The 27,533-nt window shown below is 44.6% G+C and overlaps 1 protein-coding gene across 7 annotated transcripts in view; it reads right to left on the minus strand.

The window, feature by feature from the left end:
• The window catches only part of PHACTR1 (phosphatase and actin regulator 1), a 545,765-nt gene that overhangs the window by 30,435 nt on the left and 487,797 nt on the right, over positions 1–27,533 (minus strand). For all 7 annotated transcript variants that reach the window (XR_001364461.1, XM_014549553.1, XM_014549554.1 and 4 more), the window contains 2 exons: positions 19,182–19,429; positions 17,150–17,306 (listed from right to left, as the gene is read on the minus strand). Coding sequence is in view for 6 of the 7 variants with exons in the window: in XM_014549553.1 (XP_014405039.1) it covers positions 17,150–17,306; positions 19,182–19,429 (405 nt within the window). In the remaining variant the exon portion in view is untranslated. The remainder of the gene's footprint in view (positions 1–17,149; positions 17,307–19,181; positions 19,430–27,533) is intronic.

Below are 27,533 nucleotides of genomic sequence, written 5' to 3' on the forward strand. Positions count from 1 at the left end.
ACAGTGGTCGGCAAACTCATTAGTCAACAGAGCCAAATATTAACAGTACAACGATTGACATTTCTTTTGAGAGCCAAATTTTTTAAACTTAAACTATATAGGTAGGTACATTGTTATTAACTTAGTTAGGGTACTCCTAAGGCTTAGGAGAGCCACACTCAAGGGGCCAAAGAGCTGCATGTGGCTCGCGAGCCGCAGTTTGCCGACCACGGCTCTAATAGATAGCTCTACTGAGTTTCTATTGTAAAAGTTAACATTCTCCTTAGGAGCACAAAGCATTTTTTAAAATAACCTTCTATTGGCCTTCAACAAGTTTAATACGATCTGTTAAGAGGTCAAGGCCAAAGACTGAAATTGTGTCAGAACCAGTGCATTAGTACCATCCTAATTCCATGCTTCACTAGTCTGGTGGGAACAAACACCATCCTTCAGTTATAACTTCACACTTATCCTCGGTCCTCCTCCTGTAGCATTTTGTCTGTTTTCCTAATCTCTGTCATTTCCATGGTTTCTGAGTGAGTGTTCTCGACCCTGAAGCATATTAGAATAACTTGTATTACCTTTAACAATACCACTGGCTGGGCCACACTCTTAACCAATTAAATCAGACTATAATAGGGCAGAGCTCAGTTACTGATACACAATTTTTACAGCTTCCCAGGTAATTTGAATTGCATTCAGGACTGTGAGGCACTCCTTTAATTCAGTGCTTCAGTGTGGTCCCTGGACCAGCAGCCTTGAATCGTCTGGAAACTCATTAACTATGCAAATTCTTGGACTCCAGACCTATGGAACCAGAAACTCTGGGAGTGAAGCTATCTGTGTGTGTTTTTAAAAATATGTTTTTTATTGATTTTTAGAGAGAGGGTAAGGGAGAGGGAGAGAGATAGAAACATCAACATAGGTTGGGTGCCTCCAGCATGGCCCCTACTGGGGATTGAGCCCGAAACTGAGGCATGTGCCCTGACTGGAATCAAACCACGACCTCCTGGTTCATAGGTTGACACTCAACCACTGAGTCACACCGGCTGGGCTGTCTGTGTTGTTTTAACACAGGAGACACCACACAGGAACCTCCAGGGGATTTGCATACACATTAAAGTGTGAGAACAAGGACTCTGGATGGTACTATAGAAAGGTGGAGGAGGCTGCTTCCATGGCTGGGTGGGCTATAGGAGAGGCAATAGGTAAGCTTAGAGAGCATGAGAGGTTTTGAAGATATTCTGTACAACCTGAAAGGGGTTCAGTCATTAACTTCACTGAAGTTAAGAGAGAAATGAAGCAGGCAAGGTATTGGTCTTCCACACAAGAGGAAGACTTGAGATTTATTTTCTATCTTATGGAAATAAAAAGATCTGGAAGGAGCTAGGAGCTATAACTTAGACAAATAGGTATAACATTTATTTAGTATTTATTCTGCTTCAATGTGATTCAAGATATATCTGTTGAATATTTTCCAGATAAGGTACCAGGTAGGTGGGAATTTAAAAGATGAATATGGTATATGTAAAAAAATTTGTGGAGTTAGAAATGTGTTAGCCTACTGGCCTTGGGGAGCTAACAGGTAGGTCTTTCTTGGTTCAGAACTTATCTCCTTTCTTAATCTTTGCATCTGAGAATCTCCCACATTTCTTTTTTTTTTAAAGACTTTTATTGATTTCAGAGAGGAAAGGAGAGGGAAGAGAGACAGAAACATCAATGATGAGAGAGAATCAGGAGAGGGAACAGAGACAGAAACATCAATGATGAGAGAGAATCATTGATTGGCTGCCCCTGCATGCCCCACACCAGGGTCTCAAGCCCACAACTCAGCATGTGCCCTGACTGGGAATTGAACCAGGACCTCCTGGTTTATAGGTCGACACTCAACCACTGAGGCATGCCAGCTGGGTTCCCATATATCTGTAACTTCTTTATATAGAAAGAGAGTTCCAGTCTATTGCTTTCTTGGTTCTAATGAAAGTTATAATTAATAGTAATATACATGAGTCACACTGAGAAACAGATTCCTATCACTTGTCAACTCCGGTTGTTTGACAAACATTGTCGGAAGCTCTGTGTTGGAGAGGCCTCTTTAGCCTGCCCACATCTTTGTAAATAGTCCTATTGTGAATAACTTCTCCTCATGTTATCATAATGAGTGAACGCTCTGTTTCCTTGATGGATGGGAAGATCATTGTGGGGAAAATCTTTGATGAAGTTTTTGTGAAGCTATTCAGATTTGAGACACTGAGGAAAACCAGAGAAGGAGACACTTGCTTTAATAGTCACTTACACATATCAACCTTGCTGATCAAGAGTGACAGATGTCATTCTAATTGGATTATCTTTGTACCTTTTGTCTTTAGAGGTAGAGGATCAGGTGCCAACCAAGAAGAGTAAGTCAAGAAAAATATTCAGATGACTTACATACACTATTATCTGTGTCACACAAACATATAATCTCCAATCTTGGAAAATTATTCCAATTATTTTTGGGAGTCCCCACTTGATTTTTAACATGTCACCAAAACAAGTCCTGCTGTTATCAAGTGTCATTGGCCATTTCCCCCCTTGTATGTGTTGGCCCCTTCAGTGAGGTCTCCTGCCTTCACTGCTGGAAAAGCCATGTGAGGATACCTGGTCACCTTACCGCTAAGTGATGCTCCACATGAGGGCACAGATGTCCATGTCAATGGGGCGGACCTCCCACAAGAAAGCAGCCCTTTGGTGGACCCAGGCTGCTCCACATGAGGGCACAGATGCCATGTCAATGGGGCTGACCTCCCACAAGAAAGCAGCCCTTTGGTGGACCCAGGACATGCTCAGCAAACATGCCCACAGCTGTCTGAATCTCAGCGAAAGATCTGATTCAGGCGCATGCAGGAACTTCTGGTCCATGTGGGCATCCAGATAGTCTTTCTTAACTTGAGCCTTACCTAGGTATCCCTGTATGTACTGTGTGTGCTGCTACTTTAAAGAATATTGCTTCTGATGAACACAGGTCTCAGGGCAAGGACAAACAGTGATTCAAATGAAGGGAGAGCGCTCTGGGGTCACTGCTGAGTGGCTGTGGAGGACAGTATCATGGTTATGTGGGTGTGCACAGCTCAGACAACACAAAGATGTGATAGAGGATACATTTAATTTATTCATCCACTCATTCATTCACAAAATACGGTGGTTCCAGATTTCCCCGATGCCTCTGCTTTGTGGGTTCTCCATAAACAACATATTCAGCCCTTGGTTACTTGCAAAGGAAGGCAAGGGATGGAAAGCAGGAAGTAGGGCCCCCTGGATGTCTCCTGTCCTTCCTGCCCTGACACCCTGACACCTCCAGGAGCCTCAGAGTGCGGTGCAGCCCATTCCTTTTTTACATTCACTCCCAAAGGGCCAGTCTCGCCCTGGGGCACTTCCCAAGGAGGGTGAGAGGATGGAAGTGGAGGTGAGGGAGCCACGGGCAGGAATCTCCAGCCTCCTTTGCCCTGCAGTCAATAGGGCTACAGCTCTTTTCTCCAGCTGCTTCCCAAGGCCTCTACTGCTCTCCTACTTCTGGAAAAATAATCACAACTCACATGCAGATGATAGGAAGTAGGGCCCCTGGATGTCTCCTGTCCTTTCTGCCCTGACACCCTGACACCTTCAGGAGCCTCAGAGTGCGGTGCAGCCCATTCCTCTTTTACATTCACTCCCAAAGGGCCAGTCTCACCCTGGGGCACTTCCCAAGGAGGGTGAGAGGGTGGAAGTGGAGGTGAGGGAGCCATGGGCAGGAATCTCCAGCCTCCTTTGCCCTGCAGTCAATAGGGCTACAGCTCTTTTCTCCAGCTGCTTCCTAAGGCCTCTACTGCTCTCCTACTTCTGGAAAAATAATCACAACTCACATGCAGATGAGACCCCAAGCTGTTTGGAAACTTGGAAACACAAAAATCCTGGAGTCTCAGATGCATGAGTGGAGGGTTTGGTCAAATTCTTTTGCATAGCTTTCTGTAGTTCTCCTTTATCAAATGTCTCATGTCCCCTACTGCCTCCTGATCCATCACTGTACATTTTTAAATACAAAGCTTCATTTTTAAACCAGCAGCCCTAGAGCCCAAAGGAGTGGTATAGGGTAGTTATTCTCATTAAACCCTACGTGCTTTCCCATGCCTGGCAATCTTTCAGAACTACGTTTTTCTATATATGTGGCGTAACAACAAGAAAAGACTCCCCCACTCAGACCTTTTGGGGGAGGTTCCGGCAACATGATGGATTTTGGGAATGTCTCACCAATCTGGATTTGCATCTTTGCATTCTTTGAAACTCTTTCTGTTAATTCTAAAAAGGTCAGGAAACATGGAGTTCTGAAAACGGGATGGGTTTGTTTGTCCAGGAAAGGACCTGCTCACATGGGAAAGGGAAAGAGGAGCAAGGACCGAAACGGCGACTGACACGGGGCTTCAAGCAGACTTTCCGCTGATTTTATAGGACTCCTCGCTCATTTCTTGGCCTTATCCATCCAACACATTGGGAGATCCCCTGCGAGAAGACACTGTCTCCCCTCAAATATGTTCCCCCAAAAGGACCATGAATTTATAGCACAAATCTAACTGGGGATTGTTAGCTCCCAGCCTGATGAATATTATTAGTCTTTATAGTTTTCTTAAACTTCCTCACATTCTTGTCACAAAAGATACAAAGCGCTCTCATATATATCACACACACACACACACACACACACACACACACACACACCCTCCTGCATGTACAGTGTGGCCGGTGCGGCCAGAGGGAGATCAGAGACCACAGACACTCTGGCCAAGACGGAACACCCCACAGGAGGAGCAGGGACAGCCCGGACAGAATCCATTAGCAGCCCTGGGCTGAGACTGGAACGCCCTCACGGGAAGCACCAGGGAAACCAAGCCTGAGGTGTCAAATGAACACCCAGCGCTGTCCTGAGGGAAAGGGCTGACTGCACAGCAGTCCCCTCAGGATCAGAAGCCGCCTCCTCCTCCTCCTCCCAGGAGCGCCTGAGGCTGGCCACCCACCTCTGCATGGCTTTCCCAAGAGGTCACTGTGAGGCTGAGCTTGTCTGCAAGCAGAATGTCACACAGCAGACAGGGCCACTCAGAGCCCTGAAAGCCACCTTCTCAGCCAGGCCGGCGCTCCCAGGAGAAGCCAGGGCCAGGGCTAGGGACGGCCACCATAGCAAAGCACAGGCCTCTGCTCGTGCTCTCTCCTCTATTAGAAGACAGACACTGCTGACATTGGGAGTGTGGGTATAGAACACATGCTTTTCTTCATGCAGTAAGTGTTGTGTGGAGGCTTTGTCAGTCTCGTCACCACAGTCTGACATCTGTGTGACACTCGGCTTAGGTGTCACCTGCACCCCCTGCCCTGAGGTTGAGTTTTGAGGTTAGGCCTGTCCTGTGCCCAAGGAGTCACATGTAAGCACGCCACCACTCTCTAGCCCATAGCTTTTCCCGTGGGGCCTGGAGTGCAGCTTCTGCAGCTGAAACAAGAAGACATTCGTCACTGTTGTTGATGTTTATGGTGTGTGGCCTTCCTTTCTCGAGGAAAAACCCACTTCGGAAACGTGTTCCCCCTCTCATGTGCCTGCAGCATCAGGCCCTTAGCGGCTGCCAACGGCTGAGCTGCACTGCCTGCAACGCCACCTGGTTGTCCCTGAAACGGCTTTCTAACTCCTCAGGTAACAAGTCAGGTTTAGGACACAGGACTGTGCCTGGTATACATGGTAAAGCAACACGGTGCTTCCGATCTGGACTAATAAGTAAGAGTAAGTGAAATTGTTTTGATGATTAGAGAAATTAGCATAAAAAACCCTATTTATGTAGATAAACTTAATTTACCCCTCTAATGGAGATGCTTTAAGCGTATGCACTTCCTGAATGACTCCTCTGCCAGTGCTGTGAGTGCAAGGCCACCTTCTCCAACTGTCCCCAGTCCGAACCCTTGACTACACCATCTCTTCTTCAGAGGGTCCCACAGGAAGTACTGTAGGTTTGAGGGCATATGGTCTCAGTCACAGCTACTCTACTCCACCACTATAGGGCGAAAGTAGCTACAGACAACACGGAAATGAATCAGCTTGTCTGTGTTCCAATAAAGCTTTATTTACACAGACAGGCAGCAGGCTGGGTTTGGCTCTCAGCCTGTAGCTTGCTAGCTCCTGCCACAAAGTGTCACCAGTGCTGGAAACTGTCCTTGAAGCACCAACCATTGCAGTGGAATCACAGAACTGCCACAGCTTACTCAACGTGCATTATTTTGGTGCCTCAATGCACAGTGAAAGGGGTGATTAATTAGTCACGTGCTGTGTAGTTGTTAACCCCATAAGCAGGATGTAATGTGCTGGGTCCTTCAACACATTAGGCAAAAAATATGAGCACTAGACAAAGGCCACAAAGAACAATGGTGACTGACAACACGAATGCAAGTCTTTAATCATTGTACAGTCTGATTCACAGACTGTGGGTGGCAATAAAGGAAGGAAGGCCTAACAGCTTATCCTCTTCCTGGAACGTCATCATCATCACAATGAATGAAACTTAGGGAAGCTGTCATGTCTCTCATGCATGGGCTTTTCTTACTAGTAGCTGGCACACTATTTTTTTTTGAATTTAAATTTTTTTGCACACTATTTTGATAACTGCTAAGCATTTTTATTTGTTTGTTTGTTTTTCACACCAACCCTTCCTATGCTGAACTCTCATTCTCCTCTCTGGCTTCTGGCCTTCTGGCCCTTGCTTATGCTTTGGCCACACGAGGATTAGTTTTGGTGGCTCTGCAGGGTTTTGCTGCAGCTGTGAGTTGCTTCACGCATGGCAGCTAGAAGCATGCTTCTCTTACTAGGAATTATTGCCTCATCTAGTAATTAGCCTCACAAGGACTGACTTAGGGCTCTGCCGTCAACTTCACATGGGGATGACTGACATACATTAAGGAGATCAGAATGTCTCCCTTACATCAAGTTGGCATGTCCAATAGGAAGTTTGTAAACGTTCATAGAAATGTTTGATGTTTTAGAAAATGTTTCATATATTTTTACATACCTCAGCATGCTGTTATTAATAAATTAGTAAACAGATATCCTGTAACATGTGATGTAAATTTAAGACAAATTTAAATTACTTTCTTAGGTAGTCTAAACCCGACATTATATATAGGCTCTTTTTAAAAAGGCTTATTTTATTTTTGCCTAGACAATGTGATGTGAATTTACAGCTCCCTCGTGGGAGACGCCTGGGCATATCCTGGTGCACTATTTGTTGACCATGAGGTGAGAATCAGATTCCACAGGCTATGGCCCCAATGGCTCTGTTAGTTAAGGACTCTGAGGAGAGGGGCAATGTGACAGGGAATCGAGATGGAGAGCCTGGCTGGGCAGGGGAGGTGCACCAAGGGTGGGCTGTACTGACAGGGCAGGCTCCAGGCAGAAGGTGCCCATTCAACTTCCAGGAATATAAAGGCAGAGCCATGCCACTTACCAAGAGGATGCTGAGGGCGTTCCTTGTGGGGGATAGGGACAGGGCTTCTTGGGGTGAAATGTGCAGGAGGCGGATCCATTGGTTCAATCAAATTCGGGGAGGGCAGCTCCTACATAGTATCATTCTAATATGCAAGAAGATGCAATTACCTGTCTTAGCATCTTTTAAGAGAGAGCTTGATAAGTTACAACATAAAGATGAGCAAAACAAGGGGAAATCGTAACAGTCAAAAGGAGGATTGGATTTCAGGCAGGTAAAATGGTTCAATACACCGATTACTGTCAGCATCACTATTTATCTGTCTGCCTATTTTTTCCCAAAGGAACTAACAAGGCTGCTATTAAAGAACTATTGTTTTAATGATTCAAGGGCACAGAACATAAAATTTTCATGATCATACTTCTTAAAATAGAAACGTATTCACTTATATTTCAAATGAATTGCCCGAGAATCAAAGAGAAAAGCAATTTTCCAGGCTTTGTATCTCTGGATGATTTTTCCTGTTTATATCCTGTCTAAAAATGACTACTTAGTTAGCATATATGCAATTTTTGTGGTTATTATAAAAATCTTTGCATTCTAACCAAGAAGAAGGAAAAGAACGTAATGGAGATAAATAAAATGAATTACTCGTTTAGCATTTTGCATGAGATTTGAGGTATTTTGCCAGTAAACAAAGATGAAAAACAACTGCACTGGAAATTTCTGTTATAAACCAGTTGTGCTAGTTAAATATTCAGGATGGTGTGCAAGCTCTATATAGGAGCTGCAGAAAAATCACATATGAGTAAACCCGAAGCCAGCTTTGGTGGGCGAGGGAGAAAGAGTGCTGCAACCATGGAAATCATGCTGCGAACATCACCACTGAAATACGAACAAAGAAATCTTCTTACGTATAAATGATTAGAGCTTCACTGATCTAAATCTGAATAATAGAATAGGGCAACTTTAAGCTGAGGCTCCAGCTAAAGAATCTTCTGAAGTACCTGCTCAGTTTTAGAAATTACTAATGAGACTTTCTCAGCTGTCAGGAACTATTAACTATGAAGATGGGGAAACACCTCTTGCTTGGACATTTAATTTAAATGTTCTCTTAGCTAAGTGGGATAGAGGAGGAAACAGTGCCCATGAAAGAACCATGGGAGAAGTCAAGGTTTCCTTTCTCATGGGCCTTTTGAGTACGAAACATATTTCTTACAGATTTAATTCAAAACTTTTGCTTTCAGTCATTTGTTTTTCTTTCAGGTGTGAATTGAGAAAAATCAACCTAGATATATAACTTGTTGTGCTTTCTAACTAATAATTGACCTGTTCCTCCAGAAGAAGTGAGTACATTTCTCCTTTTCTGGAAGGATATTAATTTCTAGCACTGGCGGGGCGCAGGGGACACATTTTTAATCCTAGTGTAGCCAGATAGCTACGTCACTTGGCTAGCAGCTTCATGCCTTTTGGCCTGTTTCCTTATCTATTAAATTAAAGGTGTTAGAGGCAATGATGGTGAGTGTTCATTGAAGTTCTAAAGTGCTCTAATTATATTACATTTTTGAGTCCAGAAGATGCACTTGTGAAGTGGGTGAAGAGACTCACAAAAGTCTCCTTGAGATATAGGCACAAAGCCCATAGTGGGGGTGGGGTGCGGGGGGATCTCTTAATAAGCCAATTTGAAAGCATTAGACCAGATTTGAGGTAGTATTCCATGCAACAACATTTCCTTTCAACTAAAGTTTGAAAAATATTTGGATGCTTCCTAGGATGGTTTAACTCCCAGTTTATTCATTGCTCTCTGATAAGTTCACAAATGGCTTTGAGAAATCCTTTCATGGATAAAGTATGATGGAAATGAGGGGTCCTCAGGACTGTTTGACCTAATGAGAGGATCAAAAGATTGTAGGAAAGAAAATAATATATTGCAAGAAAGTGCTCTGAGAACTCGCAGTAGTTAACATTAATGTGTAGACTTAAGAGAGAATAAACTCTGAATCAAATGTTTAGATTATTTAATGTTCAACTTATCCAGAACCCAGTTCCACTTCCATGCATTTGGGAACATTTAAAAAATATTTTTATTAACTTCAGACAGGAAGGGAGAGGAGGGAGAGAGTGATAAAAACATCAATGAGAGAGAATCATTGATCAGCTGCTTCCTGTACGCCCCCTACTGGGGATCGAGCCTGCAACCTGGGCATGTGCCCTTGACTGGAATTCAACCCGGGGCTGACGCTCTATCCATGAGCCAAATCAGCTAGGGCCATTTGGGAACATTTTAAGGGGGAAAAAGTAGAAAGAAAAATAGTCTACAATAAATTCAAACCAACAAAAGAATGTGTGCTCCAAAGGGCCTACACTTTCCCAGAACTTGCCATTGGCATCCCAGACTTAATGATGAGTACACCTTACCTTCTAAATGACACCTCGCACAGGGTTGTGCACACAGCAGATTATTAATCAATACATCTCAATAGACTCAATTTGTTGAAGCTGGAGTTCCATGATTTTCCTTAGTAACCGTTTCCCTGGAAAGCTAACCTTAAACTCATAGAAAACAAACTCATTTAGCTCAAGGCCCACCATTCTCTTTGGGATCTCCCAGTTGTTCTTTAGCTATTTTTTCCTTTAAAGAGAAGCAAAGTTTATTTTAGGTCTCATTTTTCTCTCATTGGGATTGTTTTAATTTCCATGAGTTGCTTTACTAAACTGGACCCCAGGAGCAATTCATTCATTGATGTAGATCATGGGCATATAGTGTAGTGGCCCCAACACAGACCCCCCTGACACTCCAGTGCTTCTCAGATTAACCGTGAGTCTCTGCATTCCAACTGCCATGGCTGCCTCCTTCCTCCAGCCAGTTTATTTTTAAAATTTAAATTTTTATTCATTTATTTTTGACAAATAAAAATTATATTTTCTTTTTTACATCTATACCACTCATCATTAGTTCAGTTTCCTCACTTACAAAATGGGATTCCCAATAGCAGCCACCTTGCAGGGCTGTGGTGAAGTTCATCAGATGAGGCACGGGTGGGAGAGCATATTGTCAACAGCAAAGGGCTCTAAAGTCTTAGATAATGTTATGTCAGTGATCATCTTTAAACATAGACAGGCTGATTTTTCTTTAACTTAGCCAAGTAATCCAAGAAACAGGGCCTTTCTTTCTGCCAGGTGCTAAGGTGAACAACAAACAAGAAAATCATTGCAGATTACTCCAACAATGACCAGGAAAAAAATCACAGGAAAACTAAAGGGCTCTCTTTAACTATTCCAGATCAAGTAGAACCTCTTAAAACGTGGCCAGAGAGAAGCCTGGAGGATTTGCCTACTTACTTAGTTTGTAGTTGAGTATAGTAGTACCCTCTCCACCCCCTGCACCTCAATTTTGAAATGCTGCTGGGATAATCAGCCATTTACAAAAGCTATGAAATAGAAAACAAAATAAGACTCCCTACCCACCTATGATGGCACTTAAAAAAAACACACACACACAAAAACCTTTGCAAGTTTTAAACACTGAGATCGATTCGGTTCCTGCTGTGTCAAAAGCAGCTCTTTTGTCCTCCACACTTACTAAATCACTGAAAGATGCACCCGGCAGCTGCAAGTCACAAACGCAGAGCTCTGGAAGTGCCTGACAAGATGTGGCTTTGCTCCCTGACATCCAGTGCAGGGTTTGCACACTGTGACTCCTCCCGTGTGCACACTGTCAGGCTCAGAATCCGTCTTAGTAACAGGATGCCAAGAGCTCAGTCTTTACTGCATTTCCTAACAGCTGGAAGCTGGGGTGAGACGGCAAGAGGCTAGGCATGTCTCTGAGGCATGTCCTGTGGCTGTGGGTCTCTGTGGTGGGCGTGGCTCAGCCTCAATGCCCTCTACTCATGTGGTTTTGAAGTTTTATTCCACCTCCTCTCGATGGCTTCACTCAAACCTTACCGGGACAGCTTTCTCATCTTTCATTTAGAAAACACACCCAACAAACAATCAATGTGTGGCTGTCCTTAACTTTCTATCAGACAGGCAGTGCTGTGGTCTTGACTCAAGTCAGCACCTTTCAGAAGATGTCAGCATTTCTAAAGGGCTTTTAGAGAGAAATGTCTATTTTTGTGCAGCGAGGTACTAGGAGATGTCAAATGATCTGAGAGCAGCCGAGCTACCTGAACAGCTGGCGTGTTTGTTATGCAAACGCTGCAGGACTCAATAACTACATTCAAGTCATATGTCAACCTGACTTCACTTGTTCCATCCTTGGTCTCAGCTTGGAGACGAGTCTCCAATTTCAGTTTCGTTAATGGGAGGTCTCAGAATCCACAGGAAAAGCACACACTCTGAGCCCTTCCCATCCAGGCTCTGCGGGTGTGAGGATGAGCAGATCCAAGTGCCCTCTCTACATTTCCCCCTGAGCCGTTCTGTGAGGATGATGTGCGCCAAAGTGATGAGGATGAGGATGAGGAGGATGAAGGGCCAGGTCTACTCTAAACATCACTCAGGTCTATTCTTTTCCCTTCTTTCTTCAAGTGATTCCGTAACACATGCCCAGGGTGCACCAGTCAGTCAAAGTTGGATTGAATTCATAGTGCCTTTGATTGTTATTCCTATTTTTAGAAAGTGCTTTTGTAGCAGAAGAAATGACCTAGCCTGGGAGAGGCTAGAGCACACTTAGCATAGGTCCTTAGATTTTCGGGGGAGATGGCATTTGCCACTTTGGAATGAAGCTCTGGGGTGTCAGACTTGGCACCGATTTTTCCAAACTATAAACGGTATTCCAGCTACAGTGAGAAGTCAGCATTACTGTATTTTATTACCTGTGCTATGAGCATAAAAATGGATTTCAATGTTCTCCCTTGATCATTCTATTATAATTTAAAGCAGCACAAAATCCTCTGTACATATCATTTTATAACTGCTTGTAGTGACTACAGTGTGAACTCCTTAGGAACATAAAATACATATTCAGAATATGCTTTCTTCCTAGCATATTATTCATTACTAAATAGGAGGAATACCATGTTAGGTTTCATGGGATGATCAGGCCATTATTTGTCCACCTTCCCATCTCATCCACCACCCTCCTGCCATCAGAAAGACAGCAGCTTTTTAAGTGATGGCACTGAGCAGTAGGGAAGAGAGAAGGTAGGTTTGGTACTCCCCAAAAGAGGGCCTACATCTGATCTATCATATGGTGTTTAATGCTGGTTTTCATGCCTTACATATAGATTCAAACTATCAACAATCACCAAGGGCTTTAATCCCAAGTCCATCTGATTCGCAGACTCGTGGGCAGTAAGGAAAAGAAAGCAGTTACATCCATTGATATTTCAACCAACTTCTTCATCCAACCTAATGTATTCTTCAGCAGCAGAGTAATTTGTAAACATTCTGCAAACCATCTGACTAAATCCCTGAAACAGAGTTGGAACTCAAATTCTTTTTAGGAATATGGTATGTTGCTTTAGTGATCAATCCATACCTATGTTCAAATTAATTTAGATACAAGATGTCAATTTCAATTTACTACAGAGGCACACATGCACATTCGCACATTTGCATTCACTGTACACATAATAGTCTTTCTCATCTCACCTAAATGTGTAGGGCACTCACACAAACCTTCTACTCTAGATAGGAAACACATGGCTTCCAGGTCAGAGGTTAAACCAGGGGCCCAGGCTGAGGTGTAGTCCTTGGGCTGAATGTAATCCATAAATACATTGATTGTTTTGTACAATGTTTAAAAATTTTGGAATTTTCATTTAAAAAAATCCAGATTTTTCTTCAGAAAATCTGACAAACTGGCCCTTCATTTCTACAAAACAACAGGAGCTGAAGGTGAATAGTGACAGGCCCCATAGATAACGGGAGAACTTTCCACCTCGCCCTAGTTCTCAACACTCCCTATCAACAATCTTAGAACTGGCTGCTTTGCTTATGTTCAACATCTATTTTGCCCTGGCATGCATTTGAGGTTGAAGCCCCTGTTCTAGGTACATTATACTTCCCCAAATGCTATGAGTTAAATTGTGGCCCCCCCAAATTCATATGTGAAAGTCCTAATCCCCCATACCTCAGAATGTGACCTTGTTTGGAGAGAGGATCTTTACAGAAGTAATCAAGTTAAAGCAAGTCATTACTGTGGGCCCTGATCCAATCTGATTGGTGTCCTATAAGAAGGGGTCACACGCGGAGGGAGAAGTAAGATGAAGGCAGAGACTGGAGTGTTGCATTGACAAGCTAAGGGATGCAACAATGACCAGCAAGTCACCAGCAGCAGGAGAGAGGCTGGGACAGATTCTCCCTCAGACTCAGAAGGAACCAGCCCTGACAACACCTCGATCTCAGACTTCCAGCCTTCAGAGCTATGAGAAAATACATTTTTGTTTTGTAAACCATTCAGTCTGTGGTAGTCTGTTAGGGCTGCCCTAGAAAACGAAGTAGCTCCAAGTAGCTCAAATTAAGTATCTTCAATCACTGGCTATGTCTCATCTAGAAAAAGGACATGACAAGGAGAAACATTCTTTCTAAAACCTGGAAAGGTGCTGACAAACTTCTGGTGAGTCATGACTGCCAAAAGATGGTAACAGTTCACCCCCGAGTGGGTGGGTGATACCAACAGTGAAGAAACATTTTAGGGGAACAAGTGTGTCAGGGAGGCAGAGTGTCTGGATCCTCATTTACTCCTGAGCTTAATTTAGATGACATATTCCTACACATCTACTTCAAGACACCTTCTGCTTTCCTTTTCTTCCCATGCCTTTTCTCCCTCTGTCTGATCTAAACATTACAGAGGGTACTGGAGGGAGCTGAGGGAGAGGAGCACAGGTGGAGAGGAGCCGGGTCTGAACAGCTGGCTACTCCCCAACAGGAGGCCTGAGAGCACTGGTTGTGGGGTAACCACGAGCCGGTAATGATTGAGTCTTGGTTCCTTTCTTTTAAAATAAGTAGTCCTGCCTGGCTGGGTAGAGGTAGCTCAGTTGGTTAGAGCCATCTCAATAAGCCAAGGTTGTGGGTTTGATCTCTGGTCAGGGCACCTACAAGAAGCAACCAATGAATGCATGAATAAGTGGAACAACATATCAATGTCTGCCTGCTTGTCTGTCTCTCTCCCTCCCTTTCTCTCTCTCTCTCTCTCTCTTAAACATCAATCAATCAATCAATCAATCAATCAAAATTTAAAATAAGTAGTCCTGGTGACTTACAGAGAGATTCAGCTTCTGTGATGTTCAGAAACAAAAGCATTACTTCTTCATGCATCACACTTCCCCCTAGTACCTGAAACCCCATTCCAAGTGGTCCTGAGCTCCATCTTCTGGGGGATTTTGCTTCTTCAACCAATCAGTGTCCCAAGCTGGGAAGTGGCGAAGGGCCAGACCTCTGCCCTAGCTGATCAAGGGGTCACCCTGACAGGTCGCCCTGTCAACTTTGAGAAGCATGGCTCCATGTCTAATTTTTTCGTTTTTAATCCTCACCCGAGGATATTTTTCCATTGATTTTTAGAGAGAGTGGAAAAGAGAGGGAAAGACAGAGAGAAATATTGATGGGCGAAACACATCGATTGGTTGCCTCCTGCACTCGCTCCAACCAGGGTTTGGGCTGGGGAGGAGCCCGCAACCGAGGCATGTGCCCTTGACCGAAACTGAATCCGGGGCCTTTCAGTCTGCAGGCAGATGCTCTATTAACTGAGCCAAACCGACTAGGGCTCCAGGGTCTAATTTTTAAATGATGACATTTTTAGGGGTGGTGGTTTCAAATAAATAAAATGGAGTCATGTGGATTAAATATGACTTTGGGAGGAATAAAAGGCACTGCAGCAAAGCTGGGGAAATGAGACCCGAGAGCACATAAAGGATGTCCACACTCAAGTGGTGGAACTGAACTCTGAGAAGTGGGGCTGAGATCAAGGATACGCTCCTTCTTTTTTTCCTGCACTCCTCATCCCCCCACAAAACAGCCCTATTTATATTAAGTATAAAACTGAAAGGCTGGTCAGGAATCAGCCAAGCACTGTATCCACCCACCCCACCCACCTTCAGAGAGAAACCTGGCCATCTGCAGCCAAGGAGAGGATACTTGGGACGCCAGACCATTGTTTCCAGTTCCCTAATATATGCATGTTAAGAGGCCTGAAGCATTGAGTAGCTTCAGAAAAGAGAAGAAGACCCATGGGTGGGAGTTGCATGGATAGAGAGTTCAGGTCAGCAGAAGGTAGAATGTTTAACAATCAGGCTCTGCAACAATGGCACCGGCCCTCCAGAGGGCTGGGAGTAACTATCACCGAGGAATTAAGAGAGATTGGGATGCCAGCTGTGGATGTGCACCATGTTCACTGACCAATGGGGAAGGCGGCGGGGAGTAGGTGGGTAGATATTTTCATGCCATGATTCTAAAGACTGCAGAATTCAAGGACAAATCATCCATCAGTGTTAACTATTTTATACCGCTCTGTAAGACTGAAACAACATCCTCCAGGAGGAAACCAAGTTAATTATGGGAAACTGTCCTTAAGTAAGAAAATAAATCAGGTGGAGGGAAGAACCCCAGCAGCCCCAGTGGATGGCATCTGTGCCCCGTAACCTCTTCGGGTACCAGCTGCCTCAGTTGTCCTGGTGAAGGTGATAATGAAAGCTACCGATGGGGTTATGGGGAGAAGAAAATGACATAACAGATAACTGAATGTTTACTATGGGCCAGGGACTATTTTAAATGCTTTGCTTATATTGCTTAATTCTTACAACTGCACATTTTACAAATACAGAAACACAGGCAGAGAGAATAAGTGAGTTACTCAAGGCTGCCCAGCTAGGAAGAGGGAGAGGAGGATGAAACCCAAGGGATGTCTACATGTTGCACCCAAACACTTAGCACAGTGCCTGGGACAAGGTGGGGCTTGTGATGACTATTATTACAGAGGCAACACAATATGGTCGCGAGAGGGAGCATTCTACAGCCAGTCTATGTGACATCATACAGGAAACTCAAGTTCTCTATACTTGGTGTTCTTATCTGTAAAGTGGGCACAAAATGTCCATTCCATAGGGAGCCTCACAGATTAAGTGATTTAATGCATGTTAAATGTTTAGAAGAATACCTGGAAAATAATCAGTGCTCCACAATCTAAGTTAATACCATATAAACATGCTCTAGATTACAAATACATCCAGGTGTTTAGTATGTTAATATAACCCACTCTATGTTCATGTCTGTAATGTACACAAAGGGCAATCACCCAAAAGTCACAGCTTAGTGACGAGGCATCCGTAACAGCCACTGATATCTTCTGGTTGCACAGTATAGGAGAAAGTGCATTTATTAGATTGCTTTGTGCTTAGCCAAACTCCAATGGTACACAGGCCCTCAATTCTAGGGATGGTGGTGATTTTTCTACAGGAGGTTCTTGTCTAGGAACCCTGCCTCTCAGGTTCTCCCTGAATCTCAAGTGAAATTTCCCAGATTTGAATGAGGGAAGGGGAAGGGACTGAGAAGAAATGGAATGTTTTCCATAGACTCTCTGCTGTAAGCTCTCCAAGAGACGCCCGGGACTGGTTGGGGGATGGAGACTGATGTCTTTAGTAACCACAGGGAGCTTCACAGAGCAGGAGGGGCTGGCACCTGCAGGACAAGTGAGATGCGCCCAGGGAGCAGGTTGGTGGATGTCTGCATGTGGGAAATCTGCAGAGCTGGTGGTCCTGCTGTCCTACCTGGTGAGCTTGGTGCCGATCTGCTGCCTCAGCTCCAGCCTCTCTTCATCCGTCTGCCTGGGAAGGATGTTCTTTTCTTCTAGCTCTCGCTTGGAGGGCCTGTTGCTGAGTTTGATGGCTAAGGAGTCCTTCCGGCACACCTTCATGGCCAGGGAGCCTGCAGGAGGGGAAACGAGTTAATAACGCTGACACACACCTGCCCAGGCGCCCATAGGAACAACTGTGGGTCACAAGGTGAAAGGCAGGAAGACAGTGGCTTCACACCTGAGAGTGGGTAAGGCCCCAAAGGACCCTTCCATAGAGTTCCTGCAAGCAACAAGCTGGGTACACCTTGCAGTGCTGAGTATGTGAGGGGCACAGGGGAGCCTGTGATTGGATCTTGGCTCTCCAGGGACCGCCGGTACGCAGGCAACACCGTAAAGGAGGGACAGACTGGAGAGTAATAGAAGCAAAAGGGGGAGAAAGGACAGGGGTCTTTAGTAACCACAGGGAGCTTCACAGAGCAGGAGGGGCTGGCACCTGCAGGACAAGTGAGATGCGCCCAGGGAGCAGGTTGGTGGATGTCTGCATGTGGGAAAGCTCAGAGGTGACAGATCGTCACAGGAGACAAAGGAGATCAGTGACTGTGGAGCCAGGGTCATGAAGGAAAATAAAGCTGGGCAGACAGTGAGGTCTGTTTGGGGTGGGAGTGGAAGTGAGTTCATTAAAATAGTCAATATTCTGGGATAGTTTTTCTTTCAATGTAAGGAGTTCTGAGCAGCCAGCCAGGGCAGGGCTGCCTTCCATCTGGAATAAATCTATGGCTCTCAACCAGGGTGATTTTGTTCCCCAGGGGACACTTGGCAAAGTCTAGAGACACTTTTGATTGTCAAACTGGGTTTGGGGGGAGGCGCTTCTGGTATCCAGCGGGCAGAGGCTAGGGATGCTATTAAATATCCCTCAGTGCACAGGACAACAAAGTCTAATCTGGCCCAAAATGTCACCTGTGCTGAGGCTGAGAAACGCTGCTGTAAAACATTCACTTCTCTGGGCAGGGAACAGTGCCCGGGGCTGAGCAGCTGCTCCTTCCTCCCTGGGTCAATTAGGCCTTTGGCCACCCCTCGTGCTCCTCTCCTGGACATCACCTTGATCATGCCATTGCCACCAGGACTCCTACCAGCAGCAGGAGGAGAGTGGGAAGCAGCAAGTTTGGGGGATTCCTCTGGATTTTATCTTGTAGGCTAGTCCTCTCCCCTCCTCACTGGTTTTACAACATGGACTTTGGAATGAGACAGTGGTATCAAACCCTAGCACTGCCCCTGAGTAGATGTGAGGCTCTGGGCAGGTCACTGGCCTCTCCCTTTTCTTCCCCTCTCTGTAAAATGGGGCAATAGTGTCCATGCTACCGCGTGTTGTAAGATGTAGATAACAGAATAAAAATCTTAGCACGTGGCCAGGCACGGTATATATTCAGTGAAAAGTCGCTATAAGTTAATTTATTACAAAGTTAACCAAATATCAGTTTCTAATCACTTAACTAAAATGTATTGATTACTCATGGCCAGAATGACAGATTTTGAACTTTGCTTTCTTCATCTCTTCTCTCTTAGCACATTTGAGGACCTAAGTAAGAAATTTCAATTCAGACCTTCTCAATTTTGTTGAGGTCTGCTTAAAGTGAATTTGCTGCATACACAATGGTGAGTCTATATGAGTATTATGCAGATTCAAATTGAATTTCAGGGTTCCTACCCCTTTTTTTGAGGGAGGGGGCTGCATCCTAAGGGAAGCAGCTGAATCAAGGAAGAGCCATCTAAGAGGTAGCAGGTGCAGCAGGATGTAACTTTTAGAGCTATGGGGATGTTCAGAGGACACTGACCCTTTCATTTTACTAATGAAAACACTGAGGCCCTAAGAGGTTAATGGAGCTGCCCTGTGACCCAGGGCCGGCTGACACCAGACCTCAAGTTAGAACCACAGTGTTGGGCAGCTCATCAGCGCTCTTTCTATAAAGGCCCCGCCCCATCCCCAATGAAGAGCTGGATGCACGCACTGGTGTACAATGAGCTGTCGTCATCCTCGTCTTCCTCCTCCTCCTCCTCTTCCCTTGTGTAGAGACAGGAAGAGTCTTCGTAGTCTGATTCATGAGGCACATTTTCTTTATTGTCATCACATTCAATCACAACAGTTGGCACTTGTCTTATTTCTGGAAGGCCCAGAGGTCCTGCTTTTGTGATACCGTCACCCGAGTGCAAACTGGAGCTGTGGTAAGAAGTGGGGCAGGGGACCCGCTGCTCAGAGCTGTTCAAAGAGAAGGAGGAAAGAAGACAGTCACTCTGGCTAATGTCTATACACGCATCAGAACCTTCTTAAAACTCAGTGGTCAGTTCCTAAGAGACAAAGGGTCTCCAGGGCAACTGAAGTCTCATTTCTCATCTTATAGTTAAACATTTGAGGGCAGCAGACTTCTCTGATGGTGGCAGCAGCATGGGGTAGGAGTAGGAATCCATATTCCCTGTGGATGGATGGTGGTGACACTGGCACAGCAACGAGAATGTCCCTAATGCCACTGAGCTATACACTTCAAAATGGTTAAAATGTAATTTTTTTTGTCCTGTGTATCTACAATTAAAAAAATAAAAACACAAAATTGAAAAATAAATTTCATTCCACAAGTGTTTCTGGTTAAGAGCCATATCTCCAAGTGGCAAAGGAAAGTTTCTTTGCCACTGACATGTTTCGTAGGAGGAGTAAAAGGATTAATTTGATGGAGAAGCTAGAGGTCCAGAGAAGAGAGAATGCATGAGGTTCTAGCTTTCAGAGATCCACAGTGTGGCTGGTAGAGGCTGAGTGTGGGACAGAATGTTTGAAACTTCATGCATGGAGAGATTCAGGGAAAGAGAAGAGGTGGGACCACAGGGCTGGCGACTCATTCATGAACATCAGGGTGGATGTGGTCAAGGATGACTTAGAGAGAATTCTCTCCCCTCAATAGCCACAAGTACCATCGTCTTGTTTTTCCTCTTAAATTGAGCCAACTCAAATAAAATGTATTTTTAATGAAAAATTATTTGCTTCATAAATAGAACCCATATAAGTCCATTGTAGGAAAATTAGGAAATGCGTAACATAAAAAAGTAGTTATTTTTTTTAATAGACTCTATCTTAGGCTCCTAAAGCAATTTAGAATCCTTTTCATGACAGACTCTGAATGAAGCCCAGCAAGAATAATGGGCCAGAAACACACAGCTGAATTTTATAATTCTTCTTCAGATTAATTGGAAGTGGGATTTATATCTTTTATTTAAGAAATTTCTAAAATGTAGAAAATTCAACACATTTACCATCCAAAAGTGTTTGATATTCATAAAATAATGGAGTGTGAGGTTATACTATATATCAATGAATTCACATTAAAATATTTTTATACAAAAGAAAAATCTTACTCATGACATATGAATGCATGATAGGCTCCTTTTAAACTTTCAATTATGCTTTAAATTATTGCTATGTCTAATTTAAATTCAATTAACTTTCTTCCTTCCATTGTTTCCAAAGCGCTGTTTTGCTCTTTATATTTTTCACATAACTCTTCAGTGACACAAATGGAAAATCTAGTTAACACATTATGAGCTTTGACATTCAAGGCAATGAATTCAATCAACTAAAAAAAAGCCCTTCAACTACTAAGATTAAATCAAATATTTACAAAAATACAGCATTTATTAGACACTAGAGGCCCAGTGCACAAAGTTTGTGCACTGGGTGGGGGGCAGGAGGAGGTCCCTCAGCCCAGCCTGTGCCCTCTTGGACATCCTAAGCCAGCAGTCGGACATTCTTAGTGCTGCCGTGAAGGTGGGAGTGGCCACTGCGCTTGCCAGCCGTGAGCCTGGCTTCTGGCTGAGCTTTGCTCCCCCTGTGGGAGTGCACTGACCACCAGGGGGCATCTTCCTCATTGAGCGCCTGCTCCCTGGTGGTCAGTGCACATCATAGGGACTGGTTGTGCCACTGTTTGGTCAATTTGCATATTAACCTTTTATTATATAGGATGAGCAGGTAAAGGGGTCCATTTTCCATTTAGTTCAATACAAATGGTCATGAGCACAGGAAGGTGGAGAACATGGTAGATGGTGTCTGGGTGACAAATATAACAGTTGACTGAAAGGTGACTGACTGGCAGCACTAGTGCCCCACCTCACAAGGCGCCCCTCGTTCAGGCAACCACACGCACTGCATCCCAATTCTGCTTGGGATTCTACATTGGGTATTAGAGGAAGCAGGGACAGAGGAGGCAGAAATGTAATTCCATGGCTCATGCTTTGCCCCACCTGTCTTCTCCTCTCCCTAAGCTATAAATTAATTAACAATGGCTCCAACAAAGGCACAGAGCTGAGAATATTAGATCTGAGGGATAAAAAGCAGCCCATAGATATTTATGTTTGGTGGGAAAAAGAGTTGGAAAGCAGAATGTATAAATTCCTTAAGGCAAAGGGTTCCAAAGTGCCTCAAGAAGACCAAAAAAGGAGAAATATTATGCAAAGGAAGACCAAAAAACAAAGCTGTGATCAACAGGGCACTATGGTTTCTCTTCCCTCAAAGACATGAGGGAGTGTGAGTCTGAGTAGAATGGGATTGGAAGGCTGATCCCCCAGGTGCTTAGGCAGGTACTAGGTATCATGTGACCTACTAGCTTTGTGAAATGGGGACCAGCCATGGAGATCAGCGACTGCCTGTGGGGGTGCTATAGACCCAGCTGGGACCTCACATGGCCAATAAGGTCATCTTTCTGAGGTGTGACTCTAGCACATGATAGAATGTTTACTTTCTGGCCAGCATGGCTCAGTGGCTGAAAGTTGACTTATGAACGAGGAGGTCAAGGTTCGATTCCTTGTCAGGGCACGTGCCCAGGTTGCAGGCTGATCCCCAGTGGGGGGTGTGCGGAGGCAGCTGACCAATGATTCTCTCTCATCTTTGAGGTTTTTTATCTCTCTCTCCCTCTCCCTTCATCTCTAGAAAAAAAAAAGGAATAAAGAAAAAAGAATGTCTACTTTCCCATAAGGGTGAAAAGGTGTTTTCTAGGAAGTTAGGTGAATCCACCAAAAGGGTTTTTAAATATTCTATTCATAAATACCCATTGACTGCCAACTCTGAGGGGAAGGAGGACAAACACCCAGATGAGCTCGTCTAGCTGGTAACTCTGGAGAAGCACAGGAGAGCAAGAAAAGACAGATGTGAGCGATGGGTTGGCTGAGGAGGAGGTTGGGAGGTGATTAAGCGACCTCAGATTCAGGAGTTAGGATATAAATCTGACTCCAAATTTTGCCACTTACTATTGGTTAAATTATCCACTGGCCATGCCCTTATGGAGACCCTCACTTGTTATTTATAGAAATGGCTTTCCAAGTGGTTTCAAAACACTCCCAGTTTCAGTCTAGTTTCCACACCTCTGTCAGAGCAACTTTCTAAAACTCAGATCTAGTCTCACTGTTACAACTCTGCCTGCCCTATCTCCAACCACTGCTTCAAGGGCGACAAATAGAAAATCCAGTGAACACATCATGAGCTATACTATTCAAGGCAAGGAACTCAGTGTAGCCCCTTAATACACTTGGCCTCCAACCTGGTTGTGGGTAGGAAGGAGAACACACAGCTGAACGTCAGTCTTAGCAATGCCGGTTTTATACACTGGAGTTGTCACCTAGAAGGTGTTGTGTTCTACGTGAAAGGTCTCACTGCTGAAGGAAAGTAAAAACCCAGAAGCAGTCATGCAATGCCTCACAAAATTTGACCCATATTATGAACCCAGCCTCTGTCCCCATACAATTTCCTCCTTGGTCACGCACAACAATGCATTGCACACTCTTGGCCTGGAGTGTGCTCCCATTCCACCTTCACCCTAATTTCTATTTACCTTTTAATAACTGGCTCAGGCAACATGTTGCCTGTGTTCCTGGGAGATTCTGCAATAGTGAAAATTGGGAACATTTGTTTGCTTGCTATCTTTCCTTCCTCAACCAAGCTGTAGGCTGCTTGAGGGACCGGGACCATGTCTAATGCATGTTTGTAGCAGATGCCTAGCACCATGCCTGACACAAACTGGACACCCAGTAATTGCTCACTGTTTTTGCTGAATGGAGGAAATATGGGCTGTGACCATCGATACTCAGGTGCAGTTGTAAGTGGTTGACAAATCATTTTTACAGGGTATTAAGAGATCTGTTTTTAATTTTCAGGGGGGCATCTGGTGGTGTATTACAGGGCTGTGGGTGTCCCTGACTTGGTTGCCACTTTAATCAATGGCTTTAATAATGGAAAGGGCATCCTGATCCAATAGGTGGGAGAACAGGGGCAGAGAAGGAAAGGAGGGAATGAACATTTATTGAACATCTTGCCTACTGTTCTAGAAGCGTTCACATTCAGCATCTCATTTCATCTTTCTAATAACTCTGCAGGAGAGGTGTCATTATCTCATTTTATTAAGCAGGAAATAGAGGCTCCAAGGGGGTAACAAATAGGTGCATGAGGACACTGGGAATAAAGAAAGAAGAGAATCTGAACGCACTCTGCTTCAATGCATTATATCCAAAAACTGAATTATGCTACTTGTAAGATTGTGTACATTGATTCAACACAAACCCCACTAATTGTACACATGTAAGGTGAAGAGAACGAACAACACGTGTAAAAATGGGCATCATTACTTTTTAAATATTTTAAATCTTGCTATCCAGGGTAAGTAATAGTGTTCTACCCCACCATGGTCAGGCCATACCTGGGGCAAAGAGTTTAAAGGATTCATCTTAGACACTGGATTATAACGGTCAGGATGGTGAGAGGAGTCACTTGCTGACCCATTGTCATGGCAGAGTTGAATACGTGCCACAGATCGTCAAATATTTACTCTCTGGTTCTTATGGAAAAAGTTCTCTGACTCCTGGTCTAAACCAGGATTCCTAACCCTTGATCATAGGCATACTCCTTAGTGTGTTTTTGGTCTGTGCCATGTCTGAAGCTCAGTTACACTATTATGTATGTTGTATTTTTAAATCAACACTTAAAAAAACTTAAATACTAATTTAGCCTCATCTTAAGCAATAATATCTTTGTAATCATAGACTTCATATGCTAATTATGTGTTTATAACTTACGGTTAAATGAAATGACTATTAAATCTTTTATAAAAGGCTGTGCTAAGCTTGCTTTGTGTACCACCATTGATGCATACATCACACTTGGGTGAGTGATGGCCTGGAGACCCTCTCACCTGCAGCATGATTGACATTTCAGGTTAGACAATTCTTTGTGGTGGGGGCTGTCCTGTACACTGTAGCATGTTTCCAGCACCGCTGGTCTCTACCCACTGGATGATAGTGGCCTCTCCTCTAATGTGACAACCAAAAATATCACCACACGGCCAAAGTCTTTTGGGGGAGGGGAACTGCCCATTGGGGAACTACAGCCTAGAGTATCCACAATGGCTGTGCCATGCACTGCATTCTCAGAGCTGTAGCACAAAAGTCACTTCTAAAGAAGCTTTGGTGCTGATTGTGAGGAATTCACAGGATTAGCAGGATGATGACATGTGTCCAGATCCTGTCTCCTAAGTTCCGGGCTTGCTGTGTCTCAGACTATTGCTGGGGCTGTACCAACAATTTGATGCTATGAGCATCCCACTGAGTCAGTTACTTGCAGCCCTGGTCTAGTCCTCGAACATAAGATCACCAGCCTGACTACTGAGTGCAACAGCTTTCCTCAGCACGTTGCCTAGATTGGTGATTTACAGAATAATGCTCTGGTGGCTTCAGTCACTGCATCTTCCAGAGCACCTGTCAAGCCCCGAGGAAAAGCTGATTCATGTAATCAGGAGACTCTTCACATCAAAATTCTTTGAAGTCAAGCTTTCACTTTGTCTGGAATTCAAGTGGCTCTCATAGCACACGGGTTGTGTTCTGTTCCTCTTCCTGGTGGCTGACCAGGTACTACTGAACGTAAGATCACCAGCCTGACTCCTGAGCACAACAGCTTTCCTCAGCACGTTGCCCCGATTGGTGATTTACAGAATGATGCTCTGTCACTGCATCTTCCAGAGCACCTGCCAAGCCCTGAGGAAAAGCTGATTCATGTAATCAGGAGACCCTTCACATCAACTTTCACTTTACCTGAGATTCAAGGGGCTCTCATAGCATGCGGGTCGTGTTCTGTTCCTCTTCCTGGTGGCTGACCAGGTACTAAAACCAGAGGTAGATGTAACGCCCCTCATCCTGACCTATGTGGAATCTTCCTTAATGTGTACTGGATTGCTGTACCCAGTGATGAAAAAGTTAATGTTTTTAAGTGCTGACACTACACCCTCTATTGATCCATTTAGGTCTCACAACAACCCTAGGAAATGGGGTGCTGGATTCCCCCCATCTCAGAGAGGAAAAACGAGGTCCACGACCACGGTCGCAGCTGGAGGGATGCAGGCCTTACCAAACAGGGGCAGCAGGACTACAGCACCTGGCCTCCCACTGATGTCACCACACCACCCATGCAGAAGCAGCAGTGCTGTAGTGGCTCAGACCTTGCTGTTCTTCCAGAACCTTCCTCTCTGCCCCACCCCCCACCCCCCAGCACCCAGTCCACTCTCAACTGTTGCCAAACAGGTCTGATCATTCCATCTTCCCAGTGAAGATCTCTGAAGGGTCTCACTGTAAATGATGAATGCTATCCTCTTTGGCATGGAGTGGGGGGCCTCATCACCTGACCCCACAATTCCTTTCAGTCTCCTTTGTTACGGCTCTTTACTGATTGCCCAGTGTGTCAGCCACAGAGGGCCACTTGCCACTTCCCAAGCACACGGTGAGCGCCCTGCCTCCTCCCTCTGCTCCTGCCATCGCTCCGCCTTAGCCTATCCTCTGAGTTTGGCTGGAAGCATCCTACCGCACTTCAGGGACAGCTCACATGCCATTTCTTATGAACAGTCTTTCCTAACTTTCCCAATGAAAATAAGCTCTTCTCTGTGTTTCCACATCTCCATTCTCACCTCAATTACAGCACCTGTCACATTGTGTTATAATTATGTGTCTACGCATTTGCTCCCTGCCCCTAGTGACTTTGAAGACAGAGGCTGGTTATTAATTACCTTCATATCCCAGTCCCATTTTGTGCATGTTTTTGGAACTGATGGAAAAGTCAGCTCAGTATTTGGGCTGAAGTCTCTTGGAATCAGAAGATGTCATATTGCATTTCTCATCATTTAATTCACTAAAATCATCCCTGTTCCTGAGGGTCTTGCTGTTGCAGGGAAAGTATCCTTGTGAAAGAAGAATTAAGGTTTTGGAAATAGTGATCTAGAGTTTTTTCTAAGAAGATAATCCAAAGAGGTCTATGTAAGGAAGAATGCCTTGGGTCCCAGGACCAGCTGTGTGAGCACAGATGTAAAAGAGAGAGCCTAAGGTTATTCCATTTTCCAATTCTATACTCACAGGCTGTCGGGCCCCTTCAGTGAGGACTGTCCAGAGTAAGGCTGCTTTGTAAGGTAAAAGAGAACCATAAGGCTTCTTCTTATGTGACATTCTATAATGAATTTAAATAAACATCAAAGACTCCTAAATTATTCCAGAGGGAGAAAAATGAACTTCTGTTCCCCTTTTGGTAGCTCCAAATGATATAATTTTCCTGACAAATGTAACAGGAATGAGCATGCAAAAACCTGAGGGCATTCATGACATTCACAAGATGTTGGACAGCTGCACCGCTGTGGGATATTTCCGTTCTACTCCACATAGCGGGGCTACACAGCTCAGGAGGAAGGAGCAGGGCATCCTGCAAACCACTGCAGTAGCTAACACGCTGTTCCCTACGGGGCCTGTCAGAGTGCTTTGTACATGTTCATTATCTCACTCTTCACAAAAACATGCAGGTAGGAACAGTATTGTTATTATCTTGATTTTATGCACCACAAATTCAAAACAACATGAAATATAATAATTATCTGTATAAGGGAAAGCACAGATGCTCACAGAACTCGACTACTCTTTCACTATGAATTCTGCTGTGAGGAGCCCTGGGTTAAGGCTACTGTGGAACAGAGGTGGGTCTGAATTCTGGGCTGGAGCCATACAGCAGGTTTAGTGTGAGCGGCATGTGGCTGGGGGCAAGTAGGGGTGCAGAGAGAATAGGATGCGAGAGAGGAGAGAATAATTACAGAGCTGGCTAGCCCAGCCCTGGATAATGGAGTGTTGTCAGTGAGGAGGAGTGCAGTGGGTTTATTGTGGCCGCATTAATGATGTGTTTCTTTAGGATAGAAAGACATCACCATTTACGCCCCCCCAGCCTCTCTCTCTCTCTCTCTCTCTCTCTCTCTCGGCCCCCCAGCTACCCCCCTCCTCTCTCTCTCTTCAGTTCCCTGTCCCCACTGTAC

This window comes from Myotis brandtii, unplaced genomic scaffold (genome assembly GCF_000412655.1).
Source record: "Myotis brandtii unplaced genomic scaffold, ASM41265v1 scaffold56, whole genome shotgun sequence".
Lineage (NCBI taxonomy): Eukaryota > Metazoa > Chordata > Mammalia > Chiroptera > Vespertilionidae > Myotis > Myotis brandtii.